The sequence below is a fragment of the Rana temporaria genome, chromosome 1 (genome assembly GCF_905171775.1).
Source record: "Rana temporaria chromosome 1, aRanTem1.1, whole genome shotgun sequence".
In the NCBI taxonomy this organism is placed as follows: domain Eukaryota; kingdom Metazoa; phylum Chordata; class Amphibia; order Anura; family Ranidae; genus Rana; species Rana temporaria.
In genome coordinates, this window is record NC_053489.1 from 349,939,106 (window position 1) to 349,952,943 (window position 13,838).

The following is a 13,838-nucleotide window of genomic DNA, read 5'->3' on the forward strand; positions in this document are numbered from 1 at the left end:
CTGTGTTTAATGGCACAAATGCGGCAATCGATAGGCACAGTGGCGGCAATTGATGGGCACAGTGACTGCATTTTATGGGCACAGTGGCTGCGTTTGATGGCACAGTGGCGGCAATTGATAGGCACAGTGGCTGCGTTTGATGGCACAGTGGAGGCAGTTGATGGGCACAGTGACTGCGTTTTATGGGCACAGTGGCTGCGTTTGATGGGCACAGTGGCGGCAATTGATAGGCACAGTGGCTGCGTTTGATGGCACAGTGGCGGCAGTTGATGGGCACAGTGGCTGCGTTTGATGGCACAGTGGCGGCAATTGATGGGCACAGTGGCGGCAATTGATAGGCACAGTGGCTGCGTTTGATGGCACAGTGGAGGCAGTTGATGGGCACAGTGACTGCGTTTTATGGGCACAGTGGCTGCGTTTGATGGGCACAGTGGCTGCGTTTGATGGGCACAGTTCCGGCAATTGATAGGCACAGTGGCTGCGTTTGATGGCACAGTGGCGGCAATTGATGGACACAGTGGCTGCGTTTGATGGCACAGTGGCGGCAATTGATGGACACAGTGGCTGCGTTTGATGGCACAGTGGCGGCAATTGATGGACACAGTGGCTGCGTTTGATGGCACAGTGATTTTTTTTTTCAGAATTTTTCGGTATTTGTTTGCGCCCCCCAAAAAATTTGGAGCACCAGCCGCCACTGCCAATATCACACATCACACAGATGGCAACAAAAACTTACAGGTGTTATAATCCCCCCCCCCCCCCTTTACTCCATTTGAAATAAAAAATGTTAAAAAGTTTTGCCTGCAGTTCTGTTTATAGTGTTTTAGTATAGTTGACACAACAACATATAGTACTAGGGTACTGGCATTGTTGCTGACATTTACATGACATATTTCCCTTTGTTGTTACTGCTCCCCATAGAGGGGAGTTTATGGAGCAGACAGAATTTGAGCGTCTGTGTAGGCCAACCAATCAGCTTCTAACTGTAAAAGTGGAACTGTAAAAGCTGATTGGTTGCTGTGCCCACATTTAATCCAATTTGGATAAATTCCCCCCACCCCAGTGTTTCTACTTCTGGTCTATGTGTTTGCTCTGGTCATGCAATGGTTAACAGTCCTATTATCAGTACACAGCTATGTGGCAATTCCAGTCAGCAGTGAAGACAGAGAGTGAACTTTGAATAGATAGGAAAACGTGCTGAGTGCTGGTCTCCCCCACCCCGCCCGAGACACACACAGCTCCTCACACAGCTCCTCACACCGCTCCTCACACCGGCTCCTATACACTTGTATGCCGGAAGACAGTGTGAGCCATGGGTCTCCCGGAGCCAGCTGGGCCCTTTCTGCTCTCCCTCACTGCTATCCCTGTGTCCTATGTGGTGAACTCCATGAGTGCGGCCTCTGAGTGAGTACAGGGAACTCTTATTACTGACCTGTGCTAAGGCAATACACCTCTCACCTCCTGGATTATTACACATAGAGAACTAGGGCTTGTCGTATTGTGCACACTACTGCCAACAGTACTAGTATCTACTCCATTGAGTTACATAGTACTGTATGGGCTACTATCAGGAGCAATAGTAAGAGCTGCTCCATTGATTTACACAGTACTGTATAGGTTATTCAGGCGCTAGTAAGAGCTACTCCATTGATTTACACAGTACTGTATAGGTTATTCAGGCGCTAGTAAGAGCTGCTCCATTGATTTACACAGTACTGTATAGGTTACTATCAGGAGCACTAGTAAGAGCTGCTCCATTTATGTATACTGAATGGACTACTATCAGGAGTACTAGTCATTTTGCTCTATTGGTTTATATAGTACGCTATAGGTTACTGTCAGGACTACTAGTAAGATCTGTGCCATGATGTAGATGGTACTGTATGGGCTACTGTCAGAGGTAAAATCTGCTCTATTGATTTATATTGTACTCTATGGACTACTGTGAGGAGGACAAGTAAGATCTACTGTATTGATTTATATAGTACTCTTTGGACTATTGTCAGGAGTATGGATTACTGTCGGGAGTACTAGTAAGATCTATTCCATTGATTTATAAAATACTGTATGGAGTACTAGTAAGACCTGCTCAGTTGCTGTATACAGTATAGTACTATATGAACTACTGTCAGGAGTACAAGTAAGATCAGCTCCATTGCTATGTATTGTACAGTATGGACTACTGTCAGGTCAGGTGTACTACTAAGATGTGTGCTATTGATTTATACAGTACTGTGTGGACTACTATCAGGAGTACTCATAATATTTGCTCTGATTAATTATATAGTACTCTATGGGCTACTATCAGGATGACAAGTAAGATCTACTGCATTGTTTTATATAGTACTGCATGGACCACTGTCAGGAGTACTAGTAAGATCTACTCCATTGCTATGTATAGTACAGTATGGGCTACTGCAAGGAGTACTAGTAAGATCTACTCCATTGCTATGTATAGTACAGTATGGGCTACTGTCAGGAGTACTAGTAAGATCTACTCCATTGCTATGTATAGTACAGTATGGGCTACTGTCAGGAGTACTAGTAAGATCTACTCCATTGCTATGTATAGTACAGTATGGGCTACTGTCAGGAGTACTAGTAAGATCTACTCCATTGCTATGTATAGTACAGTATGGGCTACTGTCAGGAGTACTAGTAAGATCTACTCCATTGCTATGTATAGTACAGTATGGGCTACTGTCAGGAGTACTAGTAAGATCTACTCCATTGCTATGTATAGTACAGTATGGGCTACTGTCAGGAGTACTAGTAAGATCTACTCCATTGCTATGTATAGTACAGTATGGGTTACTGTCAGGAGTACTAGTAAGATCTACTCCATTGCTATGTACAGTACAATATGAGCTACTCTCAGGAGTACCAAAAAGTTCTGAACTTGACAGAGCAATGGAGCAGATCTTACCTTTACTTATGCCAGTAGTCCATAAAGTACTAAGAGTACTATGTACTTTTTTTTAACCACTTCAGCCCTGGAAGAATTTTACCCCCTTCCTAACCAGAGCATTTTTTGCGACACTGCTTTGCTTTTACTGACAATTGCACGGCTGTGCAACATTGCACCCAAACAAAATTGATGTATTTTTTCCCACAAATAGAGCTTTATTTTGGTGGTATTTGATCACCTCTACGTTTTTTTTTTTGCGCTATAATCAAAAAAAGAGCATACATTTTGACAAAAAAGCTATAATAAATATCCCATAAAATATATACCGTATTTATTGGCGTATAACACTCACTTTTTTACCCTGAAAATAGAGGGTAAGCTGTGCCTGCGTGTTTTACGCAGGGGGCTATGGAAAGTTTTTTTTTTTTCCTGAAACTTCCCTCTTAAAATTAGGGTGCGTGTTATATGCCTGTGCGTGTTATACGCCGATAAATACGGTATTTTTTTTTCCTCGGTTTAGGCCGATACGTATTTTTCTACATATTTTTAGTAATGAAAATCACAATAAGCGTATATTGATTGGTTTGTGCAAAAGTTATAGCATCTACAAAATAGGGGATAGATTTATGCCATTATTTTTACGACGTAAAAAATTAAAAATTGTACGCGGGAACGACGGCCATACTTAACATTGAGTATGCCTCATAACAGCAGCTTTAACTATATGCCGGAAAAAGGCAAACTAAAACGACGTAAAAAAATGCGCCGGACGTACGTTCGTGGATCGCCGTAAATAGCTAATTTGCATACTCAACGCGGATTTCGACGGAAACGCCACCTAGCGGCCGCCGAAAAATTGCATCTAAGATCCGACGGCGTACTAAGACGTACGCCTGTCGGATCGATCCCAGATGCCGTCGTATCTTGTTTTGTGGATACAAAACAAAGATACAATGCGGGAAATTTAAAATTACGCCGGCGTATCAAGAGATACGCCAGCGTAATGCTTTTGTGGATCTGCCCCTAAGGGGCAATCAAGGGGTTAAGTGTGTCCTAGGGAGTGATTCTAACAGTGGGGGGAAGGGCTACCACTGACCAACTGACCAGTAGATCCCTGTCATGTCACTAGGCAGAACAGGGAAATGCCTTGTTTACATAGGTATCTCCCCATTCTGCCTCTCCGTCTCGCAATCGCGGGCAACCGGCGAATAACTAGTTTGCGGAACCCGCGGGCATGCTCCCGTCTGCAAGGCGGCAAATTCAAAGGGATGTACAGGTGCGCCCACTTGCCTGTAAGAGCCCTTCTGCTGACATAAATGTGTGTGCGGCGGTCGGCAAGTGGTTAAGCAAAAAAAAATTTTGGTTAAAAAATAAATAACAATTTTTACTTTCTGCTATAATGCATACCCCCAAAAAATTTAAACAAGTCTAATTTCTTCATCAGTTTAGGCCAATATGTATTCTGTTACATATTTTTGGTAAAAAATACCAATAAGCATATATTGATTGGTTTGCACAAAAGTTATATTGTCTAAAACTATGGGATATTTTTAATTATTTATTTATTTTTACTAGTAATGTTGGCGATCAGCGACTTATAGCAGGACTGTGAATTTGCGGCGGACAAATTGGACATGAACTGACACTTTTTGGGAGTAATCGGTGCTAAAAAATATGCACTGTCGATGTAGAAGAATACATATCGGCCTAAACTGAGAAAAAAATATGTTTTTTTTATATCTTTTTTGGGGGTATTTATTATAGCAAAAAGTAAAAAATATTGATTTATTATATATTGAAAATTGACGCTCTATTTTTTTTTTTTTCATTCAAAGAGCTTTATTGAAAAAACATCAAGTAAAGACAAATACATCTATTTTTGTTTATAGCGCAAAAGTAAAAACCGCAGAGGTGATTAAATACCAACAAAAGAAAGCTCTATTTGTGGGAAAAAGGAACGCCAATTTTGTTTGGGAGCCACATCGCATGACCGCGCAATTGTCCGTTAAAGCGATGCAGTGCCGAATCGCAAAAACTGGCCAGGTCCTTTACCTGCATAATGGTCCAGGTCTTAAGTGGTTAATGAATAAAAAAAAACTAGACCGTAAAGTTAGCCCGATTTTTTTGTATAATGTGAAAGATGATGTAACACAGCGAGAATCGTGATCTTTATTCGAAGCAAAAAAAAAAAATAGTAATTCTCATTTTGGCCAGAATCGTGCAGCTCTACTAGCCTGTCATACAGTTTAGTGGGGAGGTGCTTTTACTAGTGGAAGGCATGGATCAGTGTTCCTGCCTTACAGGAACACAAGATCCATGCCTTTTGTACTGACAGAACAGCAATCTGCATGGTGTACATAGGCAGACTGCCATTTTGCCTGTGTACCAATGCATCAGCGGGTGCTGGCAGACATCAAGTCTGCCGTACCTGCGGATCAGCTCCCGCTGTGTATAATCACAGCGGAACGGGCCCCAGACCCGAAAGTGTCAGATCACGTACTAGGTATGTAATCTGGAACAGAGCGGCCACCCTGCCACAGTATATGTACGGTGGGCAGTCCGCAAGTGGTTAACAACCGATGAGTCATCAGCTGTCAGCGGGTTTCCTGCTGAATGTAAAAAAAGGGGTCTGCGGGATGGGGGCTTATCGGAAACTGGAAGCCTTTTAACAAGGGGGCCCCCAGATCCCAAGAATTTTTACATCCGTTTTTTTTTTACAAAAAACTGAACTGAACTTATAGCTGGTTGCTAAGAAGCCGACAACAGCGTCCTTAACAACCGACAATGAGTCATCAGCTGTTAGTGTAAAAAAAAAAAACGCTTTGGGTCTTGTATGGTTACGGAGGGGACCCCTCACACCAAAATACAAAAAATGGTGTGGGATCCCCTCCAAAATCCAAACCAGACCCTTATCCGAGCATGCAGCCTGGCAGGTCAGTAAAGGGAGGAAACGAACGAGCACCCCCAACCATACCAGGCCCGGGGGGGGAGGTGGGTGCTTTGGGGGGACAAGGGCCTCTTCCCGATAACCCTGGCAGGTGGTTGTCGGGGTCTGTGGGCGGGGGGCTTATCGGAGATCTCGGGCCACCCTTTATATGAATGGGTATCGGGTACATACTTACCATTCACCATAAAGGCAGTGAAATGTAAAAAACAAGCCCGTTTTTGACAATTTCTAATAATAGCCCCGTCTTCTCCCGGTGCCGTCCTCTCCGCCGCCATCTCTTCCTAGTGCCGTCTTCTCCTGGCATCTTTCCCGGTGTCTTCTCCTGCCGCCGTCTTCTCCTCCCGCCGTCCTCTTCTCCTCATGCTACTTTCTTCTCCTCTTGCCGCCGTCTTCCCTATTGCCTTCTCTCCCTCCACCAACTTCTCTCTCACCGCCAGTTGCCCGCAATTATTTTTTTAAAGCCGATGTACTTCTGTTGCCGTCTTCCTCCATTGTGTTGTCGTCTGCAGTCTGGCATCTGTTATATAGCCATGGGGCTTGGCTATCCAAAGACGTCACCCAGAGAGCCCACCCTTGTGACATCACTCATCGTTCTTGTGCAAATAATTGCAGAAGTCATCTGGGTCGTTTTCCTGAATTTCACAGATGAGTTGCAGAGCATTAGCATAACAGCAGCCAGGCAACTAGCAGAAGGAACAGTGGAAGCCTCCGTATTTCTCTTATGACAGGTGTCCTTAAAAATAGAATTCCATTAGTAAGTGGCCCATTTAGTGTTTTCGAACAGTGGCATGAGGTCTCTTGAATAAAACATTTGGAGATATGATGTACTGATCTAAAGTACAGGTTCCTGGTAAAGGGATGGTTTCTCAGCATCAAGTTTCTAATAACTCGCATATAGAGAAAAATGATATTATATAGTAGCTGTAAAGATGGGTATTAGAGCCAATTATACATAAAATGTTATTCACATCTGTTTCAGGTGGATTCCAGGTCATGTTCAATTCTTACCATCCATTTACCTGCTGCCTGCAGTATAACTTTTACAAATAGGTGGAATTTATGAATACAGGCATTAGCGTTCTAGCTATAAATTTAATCTGACATCTGATTCTCCACAGGACCAGCTTAACAAAGTATAGGGCCAAAGGTGAATATGAATATGGGGCCCCAGTGCAGCCTTTATTACTCAGAATGTTGATACCTAAGGGTTGCCAACTGTTCTTTATTATAAAGAATGTTTTTTAATTCCAATAAAAATGTTTATCTCGGTATGCGTTCCTCAAATAATGTATGTACAGAAATCCTATTCAGGCTGCTGAATTGAGTTTTTTATGAACTAAATCAGATCAGGGATACGGCAGTCCTTTGCTCCTGGTGTCTGCCAAAGAGCATAAATACTGAAAATTGTATACTTACCTGACAGTAATTTTCCTTTCCTGACGCTTAAGCATCACAGTATACAAGTATGGGTAAAGGCTCTGCCACTGCCCAATAACATGACTGGTTAGTATAGTATATAAATGAGTCACCTCCCACCAGGCCGTATTCATATAACTATACTCAATGCAAAGCCTTTTAGGGAGGGACCTCTATGCTGTCATGCTTAAATGTCATGGAAGGAAAATTACCGTCAGGTAAGTATACAATTTTCAGTTTTTCTGACACAAGCAGGACAGCATACACATATGGGATGTAGCATGCCACAAATCACAAGGGTGGGTAATGCTGTAGTATTTATTTGAACACTCGATCTGGATAACACGGAACGACCAAATTCCACTGTAGTCAAAGCCGTCGTGGGTCAAGAAAGTGCTGAACGTAGACCAGGTCACAGCTCTACATATTACTTTTGGGTATACCCCCTTGAACTCTGCCTATGAGGCCACCAAGCTTCTTGTAGAATGGGTCTTCACATCCACTGGTGTATCTAAGCATTTCGTTCGATAAGCTCTCTGAATAGTTTTGACCAGACACAAAACAAGCGTTCTAGTAGACCTTTTCCCGATGTTATGGCCGTGAGGAATACTGCCTTCATTGTTACATTCCATATTGAAGATGACTGATCAACCAAAAAGGGTGACTGGGATAACATATCAAGCACCACCTGTAGTTCCCATGAAGGGACAAATGATCTATTTGGAGGACGAACTGTTGTGCATGCTCTTAGAAACTGATGAACCAGTTGACACGTAGCCCATCTCACTCCAGATAATGCAGACAGAGCTGAAACTTGCACCCTGAGTGTGTTTACATGTAAGCCTAATTCTAGGCCTGCTTGTAGGAAGTTTAATACTTGCATTTCTGGTGGTGAAAGGGGATCAAAGCCTTGGACTTTGGCAGGTGGAAAATGTTTCCCATATTCTGGAATAAATACTGTTTGTAGTGGAGGCTCTTGCTTTTAATAAGGTTTCAATGACTGAAGGTGAGCACTCTGCTTCCCTTAATCTTCGCCTCTCAATCTCCAGACCACTAGAAAGAGCTTGGCCAGATCCACATGTGCTACCTGGTCTTGCTGGAGTAGATTTAAACCAGAGCCTGTGAGGGATGATCGCTATCACTATCCTTAGATGCCGACATATTCTGTTGAGCGATCTGAAAATCAGAGATATTGGAGGAAGTACAAAATGGGTTTGCAGACCCATTTAGAGTTCAGTGCATCCACTGCCTTCACTTCTGGAAACTTTGCTCTCGCCAAGAAGCGTTTGCACTTCGGTTGGAGTTGCCATTAAGTCGAGCTCTGGATAACCCCACTGGCTGCAAATTTCAGTAAAAACTGACTGGCTCAAGGACCACTCGTTGTCCAGCGACCTAAGGCGTCCGCCAAGTAATTCTGCGCGGCTTGAATATATGCGGTTGATAGGTAAGCCAAATTCCTCTGAGCCCAGCTTATAATGGGTGAGATTTCCACCAAGAGCACATATGCGAATGCCGTCGTGTTGTCCATGTGTAGTATCACATTGGATCCACGGACTTGCTTCCAAAATGCTTTTAAGGCCTGGAAGGCCGCTTTTAGCTTGATTTATATTGGAGACTTCCATCTACCTGTTTTTTCATCACCACTGCACTAACAGCCCCTTGAGGCGAGCACCCCAACTTACTGCCAATGTATCAAAAATTAAAAGAGAAAACAGTTTAGTGCTAAGAGAAGATGAAAATTGACCTTAGATAAGGTCATGGAAAAAAAGAGGTTACTAGGGGCCAAACTGTAATGATCCTGATCCTAATAATAATAAACGTAGGATAAGTATCAAAAGGTTTATTTTAATGATTAAATTAATCAAATAGAATCACATTCAAATATCACAACACAGTTAAAAAGAGCATGGTATTGGGTAATTAATTTCTGACCATGAACACACATAACATACAAGACATACAATAGACAACATTAACGCACGACGCTGTCCGGACACTGTCGGGGTCAGTCATTGGTTGTCGTCACAATAATACAATGTGTATAAGATAATGTGGAATATAACAGTATTCACTGATGATGATTGCTGACATCCAAATTGTGGCCCTAATGGTGTACTAACCAATGACTGAACCCTGAAAGGGTAGAGGGGGGGGAAAAGAGGGAGAGGGAGACGGGAAGGGGGTGTGGAGATTGAGGTAATAGAACTGCAGCAGGTTTGATTGATAATGCCGGTAGGCAGGAGAATTGTATAGTGGGCTAGTAGTGAGTTCACTATAAATGAGAGGGAAACTTCCTCTCATAAAAGTTGCAAGAATGGCATCAATTCTCAAAATTTTTTCACTCTGTGTGAGATTGTGACATGTCAACAGTCATTCGAATGAGTGATGGTTCACTTGGTCTGAATGTACATTGAATAGCCTTAACAGTCTGGTTATGTATTCAGTAAATTGGATTGCACTACAAGCTGTACGCGGTATGCTGTCAGCTTGTAGTGCAATCGGTATTACTGCCAATGTGTCTGGTGTGACCACCAAAGGCGTATCTGGACTCAGCTGATGAACAGATTCAATGGCTCCACCCTTATCGTTGGGTACATCGTGATTTTCTGGTGTGTGGAATGCCTCTTTTCAGGAACTCTGCTTGAAAGGTTCTCATTAGCCAATGGGCCCACTTTACCATTGGTATTGTGGCTGACAGTGCCCCCAACAGTTTGAGGCACTGGGAGGCTGAAAGGTAAGATAATGTCGACACTTTCCTTAGGTGGGAGATGATACCCAGGGCCTTCTCCAGGGAGGAGTTCTACTGTATTTTTGCAAGGATCAAGCATTGCCCCCAGGAACACCATCCTCTGTGTAGGCAATGGCTGGCTCTACTTCCAATTGATGACCCATCCAAACCCTAACAGAATTTAAATTATGATCTCCCAATGATCTGTCAATACCTGAGGGTTTCGTGCTACCAGTAGGATGTCGTCCAAATAATGGAACACTTGGATGCCTTGCCTGTGCAAGATGACAGTGACTGGGAGTAGTAGGTCCTTGGAGAATGTCCTCTGGAACCTAGACAGGCTAAATGGTAAACGGATGAAATTTAAATGGTACCTCATAACCGCAAAACGCAGGTATTTGTGGATGTTTATATGGACTGGGATATGTAGGCATGCGTCCTTCTTATCTAGGGACAACATCCATTCCCCTTGTCTGATGGCTTGTGTGACAGACTGTAAGGACTCCATCTGGAAACTCTAAACCTAGATTTTATTTGTTCAGTTGCCTCAGATCCAGCACTGGTCTTAGATCTCCTGTTTTTTTCTTTACCAAGAAAAGCGGAGAATAGAAACCTTGATACCTCTCTTGAATAGAGACTGGCTCTATGGCTCCTTCGCGCAGAAGTGACTAGATGTATTCGAACACTAGTTGGAGTTTCTGCTGACACCAAGGAAGCTTCATTCATGTGAAATGGGGGACAGTAGGGGAAGAGAAGAAATCCCCAAAATTACCCGCTTGGACCACATTCATGACCCAAGGGTCTTTGATATGCTCCGCCCAGACCCATGCAGCATGGCACCCACTGAACATGTCTGGGCGGAGGAACCCTCAAAAAGTGCATTTGTTGTTTAGTAGGAGCTGGCTTTGATTTGGCCAGTAATGCCATCGACATATGGGGTGACTTCCACCCTCTCTTGTAGTCTCTGCCAGGCCTAAAGAATCTAGAATCTCCAGACCTACCCATTAACTAACGGTCTTCCATCGTGATAGCGGCGATGTCTGGATTTAGCATCCTGCGGGATTAACCCTGACTTGCCCCCTGTCACCTTGGAAATTGCAGATTCTAATTTGCTGCCAAACAAGGCTGTCCCTTAAAAGGGAATGCAACACCAATTTGTCTTGAAAGAGGTGTCTGCTGTCCAAGGCCTAAGCCACAAGGTGCTCCTTACCATGACTGAATAAAGCCTAACTCTGGTGAAGCAATCCAGGGAATCAATGGCCGCTTCTCCAACAAAGTTGCCTCCACTCTTCGTGCCTTGTGCACCAAGCTTCCGCCCCTGACTGATTATAAGGGTCTACTCCTGCCCTGTACTGGTGACTGCCAGTACAGGGCAGGGGGAGGGGGGGAGACTGGAGCAACAAGGCAGAACTATTTTACCTGCATCATAGACCAGCATCCTACAACCCCAGTACCTGGACATGGGGGAGGCTTCCCTCTTATAGGCGGTTTACACCCTAATGGAGGGAACTTTGTCACAGGAGAGACTTGAACCTGTGCGGATAGGCTAGATGAATCCGGCCAGGTGAGGGGTAAATATTCTTGCTTTAACCACTTAAGGACAGAAGGTGTTTTTCAGATTCAGTGTTTACAAGACTAAAACAGTTTTTTTTGCTGGAAAATTACTTAAAACCCCCAAACATTATATATTTTTTTTTCTAACACCCTAGAGAATAAAATGACGGTCATCGCAATACATTTTGTAACACCGTATTTGCGCAGCGGTCTTACAAGCGCACTTTTTTTTGAAAAAAAATCACTTTTTTGAATTAAAAAATAAGACAACAATAAATTTGGCCCAATTTTTTTATATATTGTGAAAGATAATGTTATGCCGAGTAAAATGATACCCAACATGTCACGCTTTAAAATTGCGCCCGCTCGTGGCATGGCGTCAAACTTTTACCCTTAAAAATCTCGATAGGCGACGTTTAAAAAATTCTATAGGTTGCATTTTTTGAGCTACAGAGTAGCTCTAGGGCTATAATTATTGCTCTCTCTCTAACCATCGCGGCGATACCTCACTTGTGTGGTTTGAATACCGTTTTCATATGCGGGCGCTACTCGCATATGCGTTCGCTTCTGTGCGCGAGCTCGTCGGGACGGGGCGCTTTAAAAAAAAAAAATTTTGTTTTCTTATTTATTTTTATTGATTTTATTATTTTTTACACTGAAATAAAAAATAAATAAAAAATTATCACTTTTATTCCTATTACAAGGAATGTAAACATCCCTTGTAATAGAAAAAAGCATGACAGGTCCTCTTAAATATGAGATCTGGGGTCAAAAAGACCTCAGATCTCATATTTAGACTTAAAAGCAAAAAAAAAAAAAAAAAAAGGAAAATTTGTCATTTAAAAAAATGACAACAACAAAAATTGTCTCTTTAAGAGGCTAGGCGGGACTGACGTTTTGACGTCACTTCCGCCCAGCAGAGCTATGAGGACGGGTGGGGGCCATCTTGCCCTCACTCAAGTCCTCACACACGAGCTGGCAGCATCCGATCTCCTCCGCCGCTACCGACGGCTCCGGTAAGCAGCGGAGGGCGCGGAAGAGCGGCGGGAGGGGGGGGCCCTCTCCCGCCACCGATAACGGCGATCTTGCGGCGAATCCGCCGCGGAGACTGCTGTTATCGTTTACACGGCCGCCCACTGTAAAGATGGATACCTCAGTTGTGGCAGCAGCTGCTGCCGTTACTGAGATATCCATCTTTAAAAACAGGACGTATATATACAGTGTTCAGAATTCCGCCTGATGAAAGGTGACTCATTTATATAGTATAAATAGTCCTGTGATTGGGCAGGGGATGAAGCCAGTACCTATACGTGTATGCTGTCATGCTTGTGTAAGGAAACAATTTTTTGGTGTCAAGAAGTGAAAAATGACAAATTGATGTTAAGAAAATATAACGCCATTATAATTAGATAATGTCGGTAAGCTGACTGGGTCCAGACTACATGGGGATGCTAAAAATGTTCAGTAATTTAGTGTTCTATATAGTAAGTCAATTTCGGCTTTACAAGACTTCCTCTGATCAACAATGGCAGCCTTTGTATTGCTCTTAATTAAAGAATAATTAAATATAATGAAAAATTGTATGCAATATTCCCGGTGTAGACTCCAGGTACCTAAAAGCATTGTTTTTTTCTTTATCTGCCACCACCATACACTATATTGTCAAAAGTATTGGGACACTTACCTTTTACACGCACATGAACTTTAATGACATCCCAATCTTAGTACATAGGATTCAATATTGAGTTGGCCCCCCCCTTTGCAGCAATAACAGCTTTAGGAGTGTGTCTATAGAAATGTCTGACCATTCTTCCAGAAACGCATTTGTGAGGTCAGGCACCGATGTGGACAAGAAGTCCTGGTTCACAGTCTCCACTCTAATTCACCCCAAAGGTGTTCTGTCTATGCAGGTCAGTCAAGTTCCTCCATCCCATACTCATTCATCCATGTCGTTATGGACCTTGCTTTGTGCACTGGTCCAAATCATTTGGTGGAGGGGGGATTATAGTGTGGGGTTGTTTTTCAGGGGTTGGGCTTGACCCTTTAGTTCCAGTGAAGGGAACTCTTAAAGGAGTTGTAAAGAAATGTTTTTTTTTGCTGAAATTACTGTTTACAGGGTATAGAGACATGATTAAAAATAGATAAAAAATCAATCATATAATGTACCTACAGTTTCAGTTTCGTTTTTGCATGCTGTTTCCTGCTCTGTGATGTACAGAGACACAGAGCCAATAAAGGGCAGTGATGGTTTGTAAAACGAAACTGATTGGTGTTGAGGGGTTTTA

The 13,838-nt window shown here is 43.0% G+C and overlaps 1 protein-coding gene across 1 annotated transcript in view; it reads left to right on the forward strand.

Moving 5' to 3' along the window:
* The first annotated feature begins 1,213 nt into the window (after positions 1 to 1,213).
* Positions 1,214 to 13,838, forward strand: part of TM6SF2 (transmembrane 6 superfamily member 2) — a 62,649-nt gene continuing 50,024 nt past the window's right edge. Inside the window, exon 1 of the mRNA XM_040320640.1 lies at positions 1,214 to 1,404. Within this exon, the coding sequence (XP_040176574.1) occupies positions 1,313 to 1,404 (92 nt within the window). The 5' untranslated portion in view covers positions 1,214 to 1,312. The remainder of the gene's footprint in view (positions 1,405 to 13,838) is intronic.